This window comes from Diabrotica virgifera, chromosome 8 (genome assembly GCF_917563875.1).
Source record: "Diabrotica virgifera virgifera chromosome 8, PGI_DIABVI_V3a".
Classification (NCBI taxonomy): Eukaryota; Metazoa; Arthropoda; class Insecta; order Coleoptera; family Chrysomelidae; genus Diabrotica; species Diabrotica virgifera.
The window spans coordinates 26,725,306-26,746,902 of NC_065450.1; the positions used below are offsets into that span (position 1 = coordinate 26,725,306).

The 21,597-nt window shown below is 32.9% G+C and overlaps 1 protein-coding gene across 1 annotated transcript in view; it reads left to right on the top strand.

Annotated features, from left to right (window-relative positions):
- Positions 1–19,221, top strand: part of LOC126890706 (zinc finger protein 678-like) — a 138,949-nt gene extending 119,728 nt beyond the window's left edge. The window contains exon 4 of the mRNA XM_050659872.1: positions 17,823–19,221. Within this exon, the coding sequence (XP_050515829.1) occupies positions 17,823–19,108 (1,286 nt within the window). The 3' untranslated portion in view covers positions 19,109–19,221. The remainder of the gene's footprint in view (positions 1–17,822) is intronic.
- The last annotated feature ends 2,376 nt before the right edge of the window (positions 19,222–21,597 follow it).

Genomic DNA, 21,597 nt, shown 5'->3' on the forward strand with positions numbered 1-21,597 from the left:
CAAAATAGCAATAACTGCGAAAAAATCATAAAAAACAAGTATTCGCATTTTACGTTTTTCTACCGTTTATGCTACACTTAGAACCTTCATAATTTTACCCAGAAAAACTATATCATATAATAAAACAATACTGTGAATTTCATTAAGATCGGTTCAAGAGATTTTGCAAGATAAATTTTGCAATCCAGCTTTCACAAAAAAATTCATTTTTTTAAAATGTTGCAGAACTGAAAATAAATCAGATAGCAAGTTGAATTTATTTTTACGTATAGAAGAATACTGTATTCTCCTTTTCATGAACATTTTTCAGTGCGTCACAAATTATAGAAAAAAAGGTAAGTCCGTGATAATACACATTTATGACATTTATTCTAACGTGACATTTTAGTTAAATCTGACAGTTGTCAAATTTTATTTTCAATTTGGAATAAAACCAAATCAATTGTGTCTATTGCATTTATAAAATGGTATTTTCTTTCATTTGTATAGTCTTATAAATTGTACAGATTATATTGATAATATTATTATTTTATTTAATAAATAATTCTTTTTTGATTATGGCGCCATCTATCGACAACTAGAATAATCACCGAACTAGAATAATTACCGAAGTATTCCTAGACGTGCCTTTTTTTCTGTCACATACAATTTAATGCGTTAGAGAGAAATCGAAAAACTGTGACGCACTGAAAGATGATCATGAGAAAAAGAATACCTTTCTTCTATATGTAAAAAAAAATCAACTTGCTATCTGCTTTATTGTCAGTACTCGAAAAAATAAATTTTTTTTTTGCAAATGCTGGATTGCAAAATTTATTTTGCAAAATGTATTGAATCGATCTTAATGAAATTTACAGTATTGTTTTATTATATCATAAATGTTTTCTGGTTAAAATATGAACGTCTTAAGTGTAGCATAAGTGGTTGAAAAACGTAAAATGCGAATACTTATTTTTTATGTTTTTTTTCGCAATTATTGTTGTTTTGCAACAAGGATGACACTTTTTAAAATTTTGAACCAATCCTATATTGTAGGAAATTTAATTACCCAACTTTTATGTCGTGTAACTTTTCTCAGAAGTGAATACTTTGAAAGTTAAAATCAAAAAACGAAGAAAAAAGCGAAGTTTTTCTTCATTTTTTGACATTTTGATTATTTAAACAATGTTCCGGACCTTTTTGAGTGGAAGGATAACTCAGTTATTATTTCCAAAGAATTTTCAAGATATCTATTAGACAAGTTCAGTAAAAATTATCCATCATTCTTTAATCAAATAAAATAAGAAAATGGATTAACAGTTTTATATGCTGATTTAAATATTTTCGGGTGGGATAAGTTACAAAATATGTTTAATTTTATATACAGCAATTCATTAGGTATAACAAACTGTTCCCGAATTTAATAAATTATTGTGCTCAAATGTGGGCAAATTCTGCCTCAAATGAACGGGATTTCTCTTGTCTCAATAGAGTCAAAACGTATTGTGGAAACACCATGAAACAAGAGAGAATGTCAAACTTGTCTCAAATGTCAATAGAAAAAAACTTTTAAAACCTCTCCAAAACAATAATAAATTTTACAATGACGTTATAACCCATTTCGCTACTTCGAAACAACATAGACCAGAGTTAATTTATAAACAGGTTTACAAGAAAAAAAAATAAAAAAAACAAAAACCAAAAATCTTCTATGAAATTGAAGCCTTTTAATTAGATGCCATACCTATCTGAGGAGACAAATCCTTGCCGACCCTGTCCCTAAAGCCACGAGCCGCCACTGCTATTATAAACAACGTCGGTGACAAGACACACCTCTGTCTTACTCCTTTTTTGATGCTTATTTGTTGGGATAGTTCCCCTTCATGTTCAACTCTAGCGAAACATTCGTCGTAGAAAAGCCTTATTACTCATTCATATTTGTCTGGTATTCCATAGAGTTTTAATATCCTCTACATCATATTACGATTTATTTAATCAAACGCTTTTCGAAGTCTACAAAGTTGATATAAACTTCCTGATTCATTTCCGCTGATTGGTCCAGGATGATTCTTAGGGTATTTATATGGTCAATACATGCAAGAACTGTTCGGTCTGAATCCTATTTGGTTAATTCTTAATTTTTCATTTATGGGATCTTTAATTCTCTCCAATATTATAAACAGTAAGTAGTACATATCCACTGAGAAGTTTAAATGTGATTTTATCAGTTCTGCCGGAATTTCATCAACACCAGCTGCTTTGTCATTTTTTAAAAGGTTTATAGCATACCTTATTTCGTCCTTCGTAAATTCTTTTTTTCTAATGTTTAATGTTTCGTTTCTCTCTGTTTCTTCCATCTGTATTTGTAATTCAATTCCTTCTTCATAGAGTTCTGCGAAGAATTTTGTCCATCTTTGTGCGATTTCTTTTTGAGTTATGAGTATTTCTCCTTTTTTTCTCATAGTTTCGTTCTTTGCTTGTTCTTACCCCCTTTAATTTCTTTTGTTATTGAGTAAAGTGCTCTTGTGTCATGTATTTTCGCTGCTTCCTCTGCTTTTCTGACATTTGTTCCATATACAGCCTTTTATCTGTTCTGGCTTGTTTTTTAACTTCTTTATTTTTTCTGTGTATTTTACCTGCATTTCTTTTCGTTTCATTGGGTTTGTTGTTCTGATCAATTCGGTTTTGATTGCTCTTCTTTCCTTGATTTTTGTTAGTGTCCAGCGTTATCCATGGTTGATCAGTTTTCCCCTTATACTCCAATATCTCTTTCCCTGCTTCCATGTACGCGTTTTTATATATTCCCCATATACCTTCAATGCTAGATTTTCCTACTTGTTCCAAATTTCCCACATGCCTCTCCAGCGTTTCTTGGTATTTGCTTGTTATGCTAGAGTCTCTTAATTTATTTGTATTGAATTTTCTGTTTTTTGTTTGATTTATAATTAGCTCTGAGGCTAATTTTTATTTTTGCTCCCGTGGTCTGATGCACAGTCGGCTCCTCATTGCTCTCATATGTGGTAAGGAATTTTTCCACTTCTTTTCAATGAGAATGTGGTCAATTTGGTTCTTAAATTTCCCTCCTGGTGACGTCCATGTTGTTTTATGGATATCTTTATGTTAGAATAATGTTCCCCCAATCATCAAATCATTTGTGGAGCAAAGTTCTATTAATCTCGTGCCATTGTCATTCCTTTGCCCCATGCCATGATTCCATATTACATGTTCCTTTCCATTATTATTAGATCCTACTTTGACGTTGAAATCCTCCAAAACGATTTTTATATCCCTTTTGTATGATTTTTGTACTTTTGCTATAACATACTGGGTTGGGATAAAGTATGGAACCAAGCAAATATCTTTGAAACGAAAAGAACAATATTTATGAAACTTTGCATGCAAGTACAGTGATGTAAAAGGCATCTGTTGCCATATTTTTGTTACTACTCCACTTCCGGTTTCACTGGAAATACCCTTAACTTATTTAATTTAAATGGGACACCCTGTATATTTTTGAGGAGTTTAAAAGAACTTGTTATTTTTAATTCATACATACCAAATTTGGTAGAAAAAATTTGTTAAAAAGTGTCTGTAGATAATTTTTTGTATTAATACAACGTAGTAGGAAATAAACGAGTAGGTACCATCGATACTGTAGACTAAAATTGTTGTTTACATGCACTACATGAATTATTTGAATTTAGTATAGCACGTAAAACTGTTACTGAACTAATTGACAGAAATAAGTTGTATTAAAAATGGTTCATTTAAGTGAAAAAGATCGTATTAAAATACTAATGATAATCGGTTATACTGAATTTTCATTTTTTGAAAGTGAATTTTCCAAATCGATGGGTTGGACGTAGAGGATTCATAGAGTGGCTCGCTCGTTCTCCGGTCCTCAACCCATTAGATTTTTTTCTTTGTAGTTATCTAAAATCACGTGTTTACGTTAGGCGACCAACATGCTTGCAGGATTTGAGACAATGAATAATTGATGAATGTGAATACGTGGAGAAATCTTGCAAAAAGTGACTCGCGAATTTATTTATAGGCTTGCACGTTGTCAGGAGGTGAACAGCAGACATTTTCAACATTTGAAATTATTTTTTTTATTTTTAATATCATTGTTCTAACGTAAATAAATTAACCCATTTTTTTAACTGTAAAGAGATTTATTTCTTGTGTTAATAGTATTTTCTTCCAAACTTGGTATGTATCAATTAAAAATAACAAGTTCTTTTAAAATCTGCAAAAATATACAGGGTGTCCCATTTAACGTAAATAAGTTAAGGGTATTTACGGTGAAACCGGAAGTATAGTAGTAACAAAAAATATGGCATCAGATGCCTTTTGCGTCACGGTACTTGCATGCTAAGTTTCATAAATATTGTTCTTTTCGTTTCAAAGATATTTGCTTGGTTCCATACTTTATCCCAACTCTGTGTACATCTTGTCGTAGAACTCTTCCTTTGTTTCATCTTCTTGTTGATTTGTTGCAGCATACACATTAATTATTATTAAGTTTCTAAATTTGTTCGAAATCTTCCCCATATAATTCTCTCAGACAGGGCCGGCGATAACGGGCTTGCAAGGCACTGCAGGCGGGCGCCGTTGTTTAGGGGGCGCGGGCGCCATAATGAGTTTTTTTCTGCTAGTGTTACACAAAATGCTAATTCTAAAAAAACCGAAGGGCGCCTATGTTAGTTTTGCAGGCGGGCACCTGATACCCTAGCACCGGTCCTGCTCTCAGAGACATTTTCCCACTCCATCAAAGCTTGGGCCGATGCTTTATTTAACATTAATGCCACTCATTTTTCTTTGGCTGAGTTTATATCTTCTTTGCCAGAATAGATGACAGTAGTTCCACACTGTAATTGGATTCGTCCTGATCCATTCCATCTAGTTTCACTGATCCCTAGTATGCTTATGTTGTATCTACCCATTTCTGTTGCTATCTGATGTGCTTTACTTATTTCCGCCATTGTTCGTACATTCCAACAACCTATAAATATGTTTTCCCTTGTATCAATTTCTCCTTCTATTGATTTCCAAGTTTTGTTTGTTTCTTTTTTTCTTGCTATTTACTCTATTTCTCCCCACCGTGTCTATTTTACTTGTTTTCAAAACCATACTCATATCCGTTTCGCGCGATATTGTCTCCGTATGTTGTTCAGGTTTTAATTTTAGTTTTTTGCTGGATGGGTTACTTTCATAATTTTTTCTCTTTGGTCATTTTCCCCGTGTGTGGATCTATCACTCATCGTTCTGGCTCTAGTTTTATCTATGGGAGTTTCTGTAATATTTTCCTTTCTTCGTTCATCCGTTGGGATATTCCATGTTTTGACTTCTGCTATTCCGTATTCATCTCCGTTTATTATTAGCTTGTCATATTTAATCTTCGCATTATATCATTTTATTCTTGCTTCTTTCATGTGCTTGAAAAGTATTTTTCTTTGTTCCAAAATGGTTTTTGGGTAATCCTCATTCACGAACCATTTTGTTCCTTTAATTTTCCGCTTGCCTTTAGGATTTCCATTTTTTTACTTCCACTTGTTAGCTCAACAAGGACCGGTCTTTCCGAGTTGTTAGTTTTACCGCCTAATCTTCTAATTTATGTTGTCTCTTGTTGGTCTGCTCTGCAATGTACTTCCATTTTGTTTTTGTTCATGACTTCCTACTTCCTTCACTTTGTTTTATAACATTTGGGTATCTTCATATAGCAACCTAACTAAAAAAATATCAACTCACTAGACAGTTGTTGTGTCTCAGATTAGCGAATTAACTTTATTTCTTACTTTGTACAACAACTTTGTACTTTGTAACAAAAAAGAATCAAATGTAGGATATTCTTTTTCAGTTTACAATTAATTTTTAACATCTACCCTTGTAATTTTCAGTTATATTTGCTGTTTTGTTTTCTGTTAGAAGTTAAGTCGACTTTACACTACATGGTTTATCATATGATTTTGCCCATGACGAGCCGCATGACAATGCTTATGCTAAAACACAATGCTTATGGCAAAATCATATTATGACAAATCACACAGTGTAAACATGTAAATTTTACTCCATGACCAAATCACATGATAAATCATATAACGTAAAGTCGACTTTAGACAATGGAATTGTAATTTGGCATTTTTTTCTGATTTACGTAGTTAACTATAAACCCATCTATACAAAGCGTTCTCTAAAATTCACTGGATGTTTCCGTTTTTATTTTAGGTCTGTCTTACAAGAAGAATGGAATGGATGTCTTGAAAACATTACCTGGGGATTCATTTAATAAACAACAAATTAACTCCGAAGAAGTAACAATAAATAATTATATTTGTTCTAAAGATATTAATTACAAAAATAATTTAAATGCACTTATGAAAGTTGAGAGTGGAGAAGGACTTTACAAATGTGAAATTTGTTTTAAGGAATTTACTGAATCAAGAAGTTTGAAAAGGCATTTGAGGGTGCACACTAGAAAAAAACTACACAAGTGTGACATTTGTTTAAAGCAGTTTATTACGCCAAGCCATTTGAAAAGACATTCGATAATAGATACTGGTGAAACACCTCACAAGTGTGAAATTTGTTTTAAGCTGTTTTCTCTTCAAACTAATTTGAAAAGACATTTGATGAAACACACTGGAGAAAAACCACATAAGTGTGAAACTTGTTTTAAGGAATTTAGTAATTCCACAAGTTTTAAAAGGCACTCAAGACTGCACACTGGAGAAAACTTGTACGTGTGAAATTTGTTTGAAGCAGTTTAGTGAAGCAATATTTTTAAAATATCATTTGAAAGTACACACTGGTGAAAAGCCTTACAAGTGTCAAATTTGTTTAAAGCAGTTTAGCAAAGCAGGTAATTTGAAGAGACATTTAAGAGTGCACACTGGAGATAAACCTTACCAGTGTGAAGTTTGTTTTAAGCCGTTTAGACATGCAACTACCTTGAAAAATCATTTGAGAATACACACTGGAGAAAAACCTTATAAATGTGAAATTTGTTTTAAGAAATTTTGTCAGAATGGTGAATGGTGATTTGAAAAGTCATTTGAGAGTGCACACTGGTGAAAAACCTCACAAGTGTGAAATTTGTTTTAAACAATTCAGCCAAGCATATCATTTGAAAACACATGTGAGAGTGCACACGGGTGAAAAACCTTATCAGTGTGAAATTTGTTTTAAAGACTTTACTGAATCTGCAGGTTTGAAGAGGCATTTAAGAATGCACACTGGAGAAAAGCCTTACCACTGTGGAATTTTTTTTAAGCCATTTGGTGTAGCAGCTAATTTGAAGAGACATTTGAGAGTGCACACAAGAAGCAGTTTAGTAAAGCAAGCAGTTTAAAAAGACGTGTACAGTAGAACCCCGCTAATCCGAACGGTCGGCAAATCCGAACCAACGGAAAGTGAAAATTTAAAAATTCAAGATAAAAGCTTAAAACCATGTTTATTATACAGAGTAAAGCCAGAAAATTTAACAATTTAGGACTAATGGGACTTCGACTTTTAAAATGTCTTAAAAAAAATAAATCCGTATTTTATACGTAGTGCTTATAAAGGTTAAACATAAACTTACGTCGGTTCACTTGTAGTCCCAAAATATTGCCCAAACTCTTACGAGAACGTTTTCAGCCCTAAGGCGCATTCTTAAAGAAGTCGGTCACTTTCTTCTGATACCTGGAGGTGTGGCGACTTGACGTAGCGATGTTGAACCATTTACTCATAATAGACCGGTCTAGTTAGACTCAAAAATAGGAGTGAGGTTACAATAATTACCATCAAGCTGAAAATTGGCAGGATTGTTCAAAATACCATCATAAATGCAATCTAAAAAGTCCTCATAATAGTCCGTTCTTTAACGGTAAAATATTGCAAAACCTCTAAATTTTAAAGAACCGCTTGGATTGACATGAAATTTGGCATACACATAGCTAACAAGTCAAAGAAAAAAAGTGATATAGTGCCGATATATACGCGGGGCCAAAGGTCACCAAATATGGTTTTTAGCGATTTTCAGCAAAACGGTAAGTTTTATCATAAAATTAGTTCTAACAAAAAATGTAGATTAGATAATTATCTATAAAAAATATCTTAATACTTTTTTTCGTAAGAGCCACCGTTTTTGAGATACAACGATTCAAAGAGTTAAAAGAGTTCAATCGTCATATTTATGTATTAGTACACCACGTATATACATCACTGAAGCTGTAATACAAGTAAACATAATATTCTATCGGTCAACTTAACTTACATTACACATAATAATATAAGATATTATAAGATAATGTTTCTACTATACAGCTTGCGGTCTACCGAGGGATGCAATGTATAAGCGGTATTATATTACAGTGCCAACAAAAAAATCTTTACAAAGTGAATATAACGCAAAAATAATAAAAATTATTATTTCAATTTTACGGCTTATTCCCAACAAAAATAGTAAATTGATACGACAAAGTATTACCTTAAAATAATTCTTACTGACTCGTCTTATTCAATTTGTAAAGATGGGTTTTGTCAGAATAAACACGTTATATAGGTACGTGGGCTAATCTAATCACCCTACCTATTCTTTCCTCAGAAGGGTTTGAACATAATAATGAAAGCCAACTTTCTAGGCAAAATGTTTATTGCTAAGTACTAATAAACATTTCAATATACAATAAACTTTATGCAAATTTAGTTTGTTTACTATTATGCAAATTACAGCGTTATCTTCCTGGAAATCCTTCAGGTAGATGACAGCCTCGAGGTATTAATTAGTCTTAAGTACTACTCCGGAGTAAATATACGTGTTAAACCTAATTTTACTTAAATGTGCTGAAGTTTTTAAAAAACTAATTCAACTCCACAAGAAGTTATTTCCAACGGATTAGCTTTCTTCTCTCTATCTATGGAGCGCCTAAAAAAGTACGTGCTTAGGTAAGTTTCGATATGCATGTTTCTTTAAAAATACTCGAAATAAAAAACAAGTGCAATTATCTTATCTTCCTCCAACCTCAGCGGCTGGTCATCAACATATTTTTCGAGTATATTACCAAGTTCAAGTGTGGCTTGGTTGTCAGCTAGATCCAGAAGACTGGGGATGGAAATTAGTCGACAGCTCATTAGAACCAATTCAAATTTTACTCCCACCTGCGCCGGAAAATCTCCTGAACACAATTTTCTGCAACTGTAAAAAGGGATGTACCGCTAAATGTGGTTGCAACAAAGTTGGACTGTTTTGTTCGGTAGCATGCACTAATTGTTAAAACCGGTCGTGCTCCAATGTTGAATCACCAACAATTGAGGATTCATTTGATTCTATCGAGGAGCCATGTGATGTGTCATTATTGGGGGAATTCACTTGCACCCAGGATGAACAAGAAAAAGAACAACAAGATGAATAAAAACAAGAAGAAGAAGAAGAACTAGAAGGTGAAGAAGAAGAATAAGGAGAAGAAGAAGCAGAAGTATTAGAAAATTATGAACCAGTTGGATGAATTTCCCGTTTTTTTTTAATTTATACCGCTTTTTATAACTTTTATTATTTTTAACCCTGGCCAATATCAATTATTCAATAGCTTCAAATTGAACAGAATCATAACAGATCCGTGGAATAGGCCTACTGGGGAAACCTCGTTAAAAACGCGCTAAGTGCACTACCTGAAAGGTGGTGCGGAAACGTGTGCGCATATTATGACGATTACAACTTTTTTAATCGTTGTATCTCAAACGTTGGCTCTTAGGAAAAAAGTAATAAGACATTTTTCATAGATAATTATCTAATCTACATTTTTTGTTAGAACTAATTTTATGATAAAACTTACCGTTTCGCTGAAAATCGCTAAAAACTATATTTGGTGACCTTTGACCCCGCGTAAATTTTTTAGCTTGGGTCGGATTTATGAGGACTTTTTAGATTTCATTTATGATGGTATTTTGAACAATTCTGTCAATTTTCAGCTTGATGGTAATTTTTGTACTCTCGGGTGTGTAAGTTGACCGGAGTAAAACATTACAGCGACCGGTAACGCAGCAGAGTTCTGCTCCACGTAACGTAGAGCCGCATCCAGAGCTTTAGTGACATCTGCGTGTGTCACTCGATCTGACAGGGAAACTTCTTCCTGGCTTTCTTCATCTTCATTAGGATTGCCTTCCAGTTGAACCAAGTCTACAATGTCTTCATCCGTAAATTCTTGGTGCCCATTATCTTCAGCTTCAATCCATTCTGTAATTGCACTTTCTTCCTCGTTTTCACATCCTGGAAGTTGTTGGAGGACTTCTAGGAGGTCATCTTGTGATGGAGCTTGGAAAAATTAACCTTCAAATTGTAAATCTGACCACAACTTCTTCCACGATTTTCTAATTAAAGTATCACAGCAGTTGTCCCAGGCCGCAGCCACACAATAAATATCATCTTTTACGGTGATTTTTTTTTTCAGGTTGTCAGTAATGAAACTTTTCTCGCCTTCTATTACCAAATTTTTTGTATAGTACAGTTTTATAAACTGCAGAACACCTGGTTCATTTGCACTAACGGGGTCACATTTGGTGGTATGAAAACAGCTTTAATTTCAACACACATAAGCTCCATTACTTCAGAGTGTGAAATAGCATTGTCTAAGAAAAGTAGGGCTCTTTTGGGAAGCCCAACTTCCTTATTGAATTTCGAAACGGATGGTTCAACTTGTTTTTCAAATCATTCCTTAAAAAGTGCAATATTCATCCATGCTCTCCATTGGTCATAAACAGGCACAGCGTTCATTTTATTCAAAGGTTATGGTTTTTGAGATTTTCCAATGCCCGTTAACAATGACATCAATCTGAGATGGGTGGGAAAGGAAAAGAGTGAGACAGGTGCAGCGACTCAGAAAGAGAATTGAAGTAATATTTTTTTATTTAAATTTATGTGTCTCGGCAGCAATGGCCATTGACACAAACAATATTGGTTATACAGTAATTAATTACAATAAGGACTTAAAACTAAATATTATAACAGTTAATTTCTAAATCTTAAATAACATTAATTAAAAATTACGAAGAAAAAAAAATTGGATATACATTCATTGGATACTACAGAGACGTACAACTAATTATAAAATTGCTTCGGTCTTCTTGGGATACTTCGGACGTTGTTTAGTCATAGTAGCAGTTGCATATGAACTAGTAAGATTACTGGAAGAATTGGATCCAGACATGGTGTTGCTAACAGTGGGGGAACATTGATTTAAATTGTTACTCATGTAGTCAAAAGTAACTTGAATTTGTTTATATTAAGGCTTTGGATGTCTGGAAATAAGTGATAACCTTGGATACATCACTGCAATACTGGTTGCCTAACCGTTGGCGTCCGTTGGGACGGGATAGCAACAATGAAAAACTATTGACAGTTTGACACTGAATCTGTTTAAGTTGGAAGATTATTAAGTAAAACATCTCTTACTGACCGAAGTTACAGCTTGTTCTTGATGATTAACACGTAACACAATTGTTATTAGTCACTATTTGAGCGAAAACTAATTTTGATAACAAGTATTTACAGTAATAATTACAAATTTCGGCACCAATTTACAGATCGATACATACACGTTCTGACGTTAGTTTGACAGTATCGAAGTAATATTTGATAGTTACGACATTTGTCTAAAATACTAGGACGGTCCGATAAGTACTTAACCTTCAAAAGAAAAACGAAAATTTTGGAAAAGTGACGATTTACTTCTGAACGTAGTCTCCTTTTAGGTCGATTCACTTGACCTAACGATGCTCCAGATTCTTAAACCTATCTGAAAAATACTTTTTCTCGAGGTCTGCAAAGTATGCTTCCATGGCGGTGATGAACTCTTTATTTGACTTAAATTTCTTCCCGGTGAGTAACATTTTCAAGATTGGAAACAAAAAGAAATTCTACAGGCCCAAATCTGGAGAATAGGTTGGATGGTACAGCAGTTTGTAGTCCAATTCGACCAATTTGGTCATGGCGATGGCGGAGGTGTGAGCCGGAACGTTGTCTTGATGGAAGAGTATTCTTTCTTCCCCAATTGGGTCTGTTTTTTTCTGAAATTTGGCGTCGAATCGGGCTACTATAGGGCTTTTCATCGATTGTCATTTGTTTCGAGCTTCTGTCATGTGTCACATAATATTAATATATCTACGTCATACGTCTTTGGTTTGTATCATTGATATATACCAATAACGTATGACGTAGATATATTAATATTATGTGACACATGACAGAAGCTCGAAACAAATGACTGTGAATGAAAAGCCCTATTAATGCGGCATAGTAAAGTCCTTTCATGGTTTTGCCCTTTTCCAGGAAGTGGATATAGGTCACACCTTGTGAATCCCAGAAAATGGTGGTCACGGGCTTTCTGGCCGATTGGATAGTCTTCACCCTCCTAGGAGCACATTCATGGGGTGACGTCCACTGTATCGACTGTTCTTTGGACTCTGGTGATTACCAGTGGAACCATGTTTCGTCGACGGTTATGAAACAACGTAGAAACTCATTTGGATTACGCTTAAACAGCATCAGACACTGCTCTGAAGTGGTGTCATGGTTGCGTTTATTGTTCGAAGTTAGAAAATGCGGCAGCCATCCCGCCGACAGCTTTTTTACAATATTCCAGCTACATATATGAATATTAAGTGGCGCAAAAATGTATTTTCATTTTGATGCAAAATAAAATTCTAGTTTTATTTTAAAAGATTTTTTATAATATTTACTAAATTTGAAGCATCAAAATTCTTCAAAATTCAAACTGTATTTAAGTTACTCTTTTGAGGCGCGTTTTACTTCAAATTGAGCAAATATTATGAAAAAATCTTTTAAAATCAGTTCAAGCATACAATCAATTTGTAGCAAACGTTGAACATACACTTCCAAGTAACATTAAAAGCTTCTGGAGGTTCGTAAATTCTAAAAGGAGCAATAATAGCATTCCGAACGCTTTAAACCATAATGGCCAAACCAGTTCCGATGGTCCTACCATAGCCAATATGTTTGTTGCAGTATATAGTGAGGATGAATGTCCTATTCCAAATAGTTCAAGGGCTGACACTAGTTTCAACATTGCTAGTTGTGACTTATCTATTTCAGAGGTATATACCAAATTATCTCAGCTAAACATACATAAGGGTCCAGGGCCTGATGGAATCTCACCCAAGTTACTGAAATACTGTAGTTTTAATCTTGCTCGCCCCTTATTTCAAAAATCCGTATTTTTCCTTCCGTTTGGAAAATTAGTTTTATATCACCGATATTCAAGAATGGCGATAGAAGCAGGGTTCAAAGCTACAGACCTATTAGTATCCTTAATACTATACCTAAACTGTTCGAGAGTTTAATATGTGACAAAATTAAGCCTACTGTACAAAACGTAATAATTGAACAACAGTATGGTTCTGTTATGGGGAGATCAACTGAAATGAACTTGTTAAATTATACCTCCTTCTTAAATGAAGCCTTGGAAAGCAAACAACAGGTAGATGCGAATTATACGGACTTTTCCAAGGCATTTGATAGGGTCAACCATACGTTATTGTTACATAAGATCGAACAGTTAGGTTTCTCAGATCCTCTGCTTAGTTCTATTCGAAATTATCTATTAGATAGAAGGCAGATAGTTCGTATTAAGAATTATTTCTCTAATGAAATTATAGTTAAATCGGGGGTACCTCAAGGCTCCCACTTAGGACCTACCTTTTTTAATTTATTTATAAATGACATCAATAAAAGTTTCAATTTTGCTCATTTTCTTCTATTTGCTGATGACCTTAAATTATTTCACATAATTACCTCTGATTTGGAACGCTACAATTTGCAATCAGATCTTAATAATCTTGTGGAATGGTGCTCACTTAATGGTATGGACTTGTAACAATTGTTAAATGAGAGCAAGTAATTTTATTATTCTTTATGTATTTACCAATTTTGTACTAGATCTTATTTTGAATTATTTTTATAGTTTGTATGACATTTTAATTGTTTTATGTACTTCGGTCCGTCAACAAATAATAAATAAAAAATAAAATAAAACTAGAATTTTATTTTCCATCAAAATCAAAATACATTTTCGCGACACATAATTTTCATATCAGATCTTTTGTAGCTGGAATATTGTATGCGCCACTTATTTTTATGGCGTTTAGCGGTTTTTTATTCTTGTACATATTATTGCGAGTGTGCTACACATTATTGCGACATAAACTTATTTCTCAAAATATTGTTTTCGGATTTAATTTAACTAAAGTTATTTGCACTTCAGATACCTTACATTTGCATATATTAAGGGCTGCAGTACAAACTTTTATTTGGAAAAATGCTCATCAAACACAATAGGGAATTTGCACATTTTTTTATAACATAATAATGTTCAGTTTTGTTTAAAAATGAGATTTCCAAAATTTCACGCTTCAAAAACTCGTAATAACTTAGAAATACATATTTAAAGTCTTCTGCGGCATAAAATAGTTCAAACGAGCCGTGACGTCACATATTTTTACATTAGTTATTATTATGGTTATATTTCGCTGTGTGTAGGTACACGCTAACCATAGAGGTATATATTAACATAGAGGGAGCCTACCTTCCGCGCTTCCTGACGACAAGATCTCATGGACTGGTTTGCTGCATCTCTTTCTAACACATTGTATCGAAAATCTATGATGACATTCACTGTGAATATAGGCACGGAAGAGGAGGACAACTGTAGCAGCTTTACTATGCGTAAGAGTGAAACAGCACTAATCCAAATAAAAAAGATGGTGTCGTCACTTCGCTCTGAATGACACTCTCTCTATGCTAATATATAACTCTATGACGCTAACGTGTACGCAAATAAAAAAGTTAGGTACACGCGAATTAAACTTCATCAAGCCAGTGACGTCATTATTTAGCGTGCGCAATGACTGTATATTTTGGTACATGCTATTTTGATATGTTTAGTGTTTGTTTGATAGAAAAATATTTGTTAAGGGAAGGGAAGCAGAACTATTCAGATGTTTCAAACTTAATTGTAATAAATCAATGTACAGTTGAGTCTGCGAGTCTTTACCCGTGCGTCATCATTTAAAGCATACGAAATAAGTCTGAAATCTATTTCACGCAACAACAACTGACAGAAAGTGGCTACTGTTCCGATTACGGGTTTTATTATAAAATTTGACGTTATCAATTATATAGAAGGTCAAATGTAAGTTTTGCTTCAAAATTTTTGTGCATAATTACAGCTACATTTGAAGTAGCTTAATAAATTCTTTTATTATTATTGATTAATAAATAAATAAACAATTTATAAAAAAATTCAATAACATATATTTTATTTTTGTTATTTTATTCACTTTGACGGAAATCTAAACACAATCATCTCTTTACTGTGTGAATGACGTTAGCTTTGTATATTTTAAATATTAATTGCCAAAATATAATTATTTACCTTGAAATTTAAAAGCCCAATATAAAATTAGTTGTGAAAACAACTGTTTGTGTAATATAAAGAAACTTCAAAACGCAAAAATTCGACAAAAACTGCAAAAAATTCAACTGGCTGACAGCCACAACAGTAAACAAAGCAGAAACGTCAAACAAATTGTGCTTAAAATATGAAAACATACCGAATCGTCTTTTTTTGTACCTATCTCTTTTCAATGCACTGAGTCTAGATGGTTCATAAAAATAACATGTGTTTTTACTTAATAACAAACGGCAGCTGGTTTGTCATGAGTTTCATGCGTGGAAGAGAATGGTGCTAGATAAAAAGTATGTGTTTTATCTCGCCAGGTATTAATGACGCACGGGTAAAGACTCGCGCACTCAACTGTATATATAAAAGTATATATTTAGGTTAGCAAAATAAATATATGTATTTAGTTGACATGACACGTACAAAATATTGTTAAAATAATTTTTATACGTAAGTTAATTATTATAATCAACTATTCTAAATGGGAAATAAGCCACAATTTAACTAAAAAAAAAATGATGTTATTAACGTTTCGACGTCCAAATCGGATGTCATTGTCAAAATACAAAAATTATTCAGATTAAATAAATTATTAGAAAAAAATTTTTTTACTAAGCAACAACATTTTTGTTTAATTTAATAATATTTTGTATTTTGACAACGATGTCCGATTTAGACGTCGAGACGTTAATAAAATCGTTTTTTTTTTTTAGTTAAATTGTGGCTTAGTTCCCATTTAGAATAGTTGATTACAAAAATGCCACAAGGAAATAGCTTCAGAACAAGTTAATTATTATTGTGAAGGATTTTGGTCTATCTTTTATTTTAATTTTGGACGGTAATACTCTTTCACTTATAACTAAAAAAATATATATTCATTTATAGTCTCTTAACTTTTTCATAATGTTTTAAAATGTTGTTAAACTCATTAAAACAACTAAATAATTGTCCACACTGCATAACACTAAACAAATAAAAAATAAGATATCTCTTTACTAATCAATATTAAAATTAAAGTGTAAACACAACGCGATTAAACAAATTCCAACACTCTGACACTCCAACTTTTTTATTTGCGTACACTTTAGCGTGTTCCTAGACACAGCGTTATATTTAGGTATATTCTTCTTCTCCTTGTTTAGTTTATTGGCCTCCACCTACTTGGGTATTTCGCCAGCTCGTCGTCGGGGAATAAAGGAAAAATATTTATATTCTAATGACAGTTATCTTATGTCGTTGTAATAATATATACCAGTTTGTTAAAATTGGAGTTTGATACAGTTTTTGAAGAAAAGGAAAGAAGGTTTACTATTGAAAATAAAACCATTTTGTAAAAGTACAAATTTTCTATAAATAGTTCAAACGATCAAAAACACTTTTAACGTCACATAACTGTATTTTTTACTGACGTTTATAATGTCTAATTTAAAATTATATATACAATTGGTGTAGAATGTAAACATACAACGGCGTGACATCACGACCCGTTTTAGGGTGGCTGGTATAAGTTGAATTTTTAGTCGTCTTTAGGGGCCAAACGAAAAACAAACAAAATTAAAATTTTATGCAAGTTCCCTATTGCAGCCAATTGATTACTGTTCATTTGGTTATGAAAGTGTTAATGGCGTCTTACATTCAAAACAAATGACCAAGCCGTCCTTGCCAGAGTCATTAATTGCACCTTGTAAGTATCTGGCTAAAACAACTTGTAAAACATTTTGTACATTTTTGTATTTTGTATTCGATTGTGTAAATGTATTAATAATGATTATAAAAATAAAAATTAGTAACTGTTTGTCTTGCTTCCACATTTTGCTGTTTAAATCTTTTTTCTTCTATTGTGTATTTTATAATAAATAAAAACTGTTTTTATTATATTTTTTTTGTATTTTTTATACCATTAAACAACCCATTATCACTGATTTGATTCAGATTGTATTGCTCGAAGTGAGAATACATTTTGGAAATTAAAAAAAAACGTGAATTTATTATAAAAGCGAAAATTTCCAGATACAAAATTCACCATCAAAATAAAAATTAAAATAGTAAATAATTACTTAAATCTAAAAAATTTGTTGTTGGAACTTCTTTCTGGTACATCCTTAATCTCTGACATTTAGGCAAGAGACGACAAATAAATTATTGCTTTGTAACTTTGTACTTTATAACAAAAAACAATCAAATTTACGATATTCTTTTTCAGTTTACAATTAATTTCTAACGTGTGCCCTTGTAATTATCAGTTATTTTTTGCTGTTTTGTCTTCTGTTAGAAGTTAGACAATAGAATTGTAATTTGGCATTTTTTTTCTGATTATGTAGTTAACTATATATCCATCTATATAAGGCGTTCTCTAAAACTCACTGGATGTTTCCGTTTTTATTTCAGGTCTCTCTTACAAGAAGAATGGAATGGATGTCTTGAAAACATTACCTGGGGATTCCTTTAACAGACAACAAATAAGTCTAAACTCCGAAGAAGTAACAATAAATAATTCTATTTGTTCTAAAGATATTAATGATTACAAAAATAATTTAAATGAACTTATGAAAGTTGAGACTGAAGAAGGACTTTACAAATGTGAAATTTGTTTTAAGGAATTTACTCAATCAAGAAGTTTGAAAAGGCATTTGAGAGTGCACACTGGAAAAAAACCACACAAGTGTGAAATTTGTTTAAAGCAGTTTACCAAACCAAGTCATTTGAAAAGACATTCGTTAATACATACTGGTGAAAAACCGCACAAGTGTGAAATTTGTTTTAAACAATTTAGTCAAGCAGCTTCTTTGAAAACACATTTAATAGTTCACACAGGAGAAAAATCTCACAAGTGTGAAATTTGTTCTAAACAGTTTAGCCAAGCATGTTCTTTGAAAACACATTTGAGAGTGCACACTGGAAAAAAACCACACAAGTGTGAAATTTGTCTAAAGCAGTTTAGTGAAGCAAAAATTTTAAAAAATCATTTGAAAGTACACACTGGTGAAAACTTGCACAAATGTAAAATTTGTTTTAAGGACTTTACTGAATCAGGAGGTTTGAACAGGCATTTGAGAACACACACTGAAGAGAAGCCTTACCAGTGTGAAATTTGTTTTAAACAATTTATTCAAGCATGTAATTTGAAGAGACATTTGAGAGTGCACACTGGGGAAAAACCTTATAAGTGCGAAATTTGTTTCAAAGAGTTTATCGAATCAGGCAGTTTGAAAAAACACTTAAGAACTCATACTCAAGAAATGCCTTACCAATGTGAAATTTGTTTTAAGGAATTTACTGAATCAAGCAATTTCAAAAAACACTTAAGAATTCATACTCAAGAAAAACCTTACAAGTGTGAAATTTGTTTGAATCTCGTTACTACAGCAAGTTCTTTGAAGCAACATTTGAGAGTGCACACTGGGGAAAAACCTTACAAGTGTGAAATTTGTTTGAATCAATTTCGTTATGAAAGTAATTTGAAAAGACATTTGAGGGCGCATACTGGGGAAAAACGTTATAAGTGTGAAATTTGTTTTAAGAAATTTACTGAATCAAAAAATTTAAAAGCACATTTGAGAGTGCACACTGGTGAAAAACCTTATAAGTGTGAAATTTGTTTTAAGGCATTTACTGCATCAGGTAGTTTGAAAAAACACTTAAGAATTCACACTCAAGGAAATCCTTACAAGTGAGAAAGTTATTTTAAACAATTTAATACATAGTTCAAAAAGTTTAAAAGGTCTATTTAAAAACCCTTAATTAAAAGGGTCACAAACATCACAAAACGTTTTCGCTCTGTAAAAAGAGCATCATCAGTTTTACCTAAAATAAGTATAACCGTATTAGTTAGGATAAAAAGTTAAAATGTTGACCAAGGTAAAAAAGCAAAGTTTGGTTATACTTACAAGAACCTGCTAAGCCAGCCAAAAATACAAAGGTTAAAACCTTTTAAAAGTAGACTAAATGTCTTACGTAGATACATTATGAGATCCAAAGGATTTCAACTCTCAATTTCGAAGCATGTATTGTTGTTTGCCTATCTATACTTTATCATTTCATGTACACTTAATTGATAATTAAAAAAATTTCAAATTCGTTAATTCTACATCGTACGTAATTTATTGTTACTAATTTTTGCATGTTTATAATCCCAACACACCGCTGTTTGTTGTTATTATTGCTTGTACCATAAAAAACTTTAAAATTTAGTGGCTAGTGTAAGTTTATATTTTCCATCGAGGAACTATTTCATGACCAGAGAGAAGCTAGTACATCCGTAGATAGCCAAACCGGAGATTTAGGCCCAGAGATAACCAAATCAGAGGTTAGTCAGGCAATAAACTCTATGAAAACCAATAAATCTGCTGGTCCAGATGAATTACCTAGCGAGCTGATAAAGTTGGTCAACGAGAAAAACCTGGACATAATAGTAGACCTGTTCAACGCTATCTATACTACGGGGATCATCCCTAGAGAAATGTTGACATCAGCATTTGTGTGTTTGCCAAAAAAAGTGAATGCCAAAGAATGCAATGACTACCGAACCATAAGCTTAATGTCACATACCTTGAAAATTCTGCTGAAAATTATCCACGCCAGAATACACTCTAAACTGGAGCTGGATATTAGTGACACTCAATATGGGTTCCGCAATGGAATGGGCACCAGAGAGGCATTATTCTCCTTCAACGTGCTGACACAGAGATGTTTGGATGTTAACCGTTCTCTTTACGTCTGTTTTATAGACTACAATAAAGCGTTTGATAAAGTAAAACATGACCGACTCATGGAAATTCTAAAAACTAAAAACCTAGATGAAAGAGATTTAAGACTAATAACACATCTCTATTACAATCAGCGAGCAATAGTAAGAATTGAAACAGAAACATCTGAAGAAATGGAAATAAAGAGAGGAGTCAGGCAAGGCTGCATACTATCACCTCTATTATTTAACGCTTATTCTGAAGAGGTAATGCGAGAAACTCTGAAAGATGAAACAGTCGGCATAAGAGTAAATGGAGTCTTAGTTAACAACATCAGATATGCAGATGATACAGTAATAATAGCCGATAATTTACAAGACCTGCAAATACTCATGAGTAAAATAGTAAGGTGTAGTAGGGAGTACGGACTCTCTCTCAATATCAAAAAGACAAAGTTTATGAAAATTAGTAAAAACAACCATAATACTAACGAAATCTTGATAGTAGAGGGCCAGCAGATCGAAAGAGTAAAAAAGTACACTTACCTAGGGACACTTATAACCGAAAATAATGACTACACTGCAGAAATTAAAGTCAGAATCGAGAAAGCACGTTCTAATTTTATGAAAATGAAAAAGGTCCTATGTAGCAAAGATTTAACATTAGCTCTTAAAGTACGCCTAACAAAATGTTACGTATATAGTGTACTATACTATGGACTGGAATCATGGACGTTAAATGTAGAGACAATGAGACGACTTAACGCCTTTGAAATGTGGACGTATAGAAGAATTATGAGGGTTTTCTGGGTAGATAGAGTTACGAACAATGAAGTACTGAGAAGAATAGGTAAAGAGAAGGAAGTTGAACTTACAATTAAAGAAAGAAAACTACAGTACCTCGGACATGTGATGCGGGTCGAGAAGTATGGCATCCTGCGACTCATAATGCAGGGAAAGATAGATGGCAGAAGAAGCATCGGCAGAAGACGAATTTCATGGCTGAAGAACCTGAGAGAATGGTTTGGATGCAGCTCAAAACAACTATTTAGAGTTACTGCCTCAAAAATTAAAATAGCTATGATGATTGCCAACCTCCGTAGCGGAGATGGCACCTGAAGAAGAAGAAGAAGTAAGTTTATATCATTTCATAAAACTTTAAGTTGCATTGACAGTTTTGGTTCTGACATCAGACAGAAATGCTTTCAAACTCTCACCTTAGTAGTTGCCTTTCACCTCTCTTAATGTGATGACCTTATTAGTACCTAGCAACCCACGTACGACGTGTGGGAGTCATATGTTGCTCTAAGGCCATATCCATAGCGATTATATCCATCCTTTGGATTTCATAATGTATCTATTTATCGTCGCCTCAAAGCAACAGTAGGATATGTAAAAAAATGACTTTTGTGATATCCATGTCAAATGATTCGAAATAAACCCTTCGATAGTGTGTAACACTAAGATTAATAAAAAGTG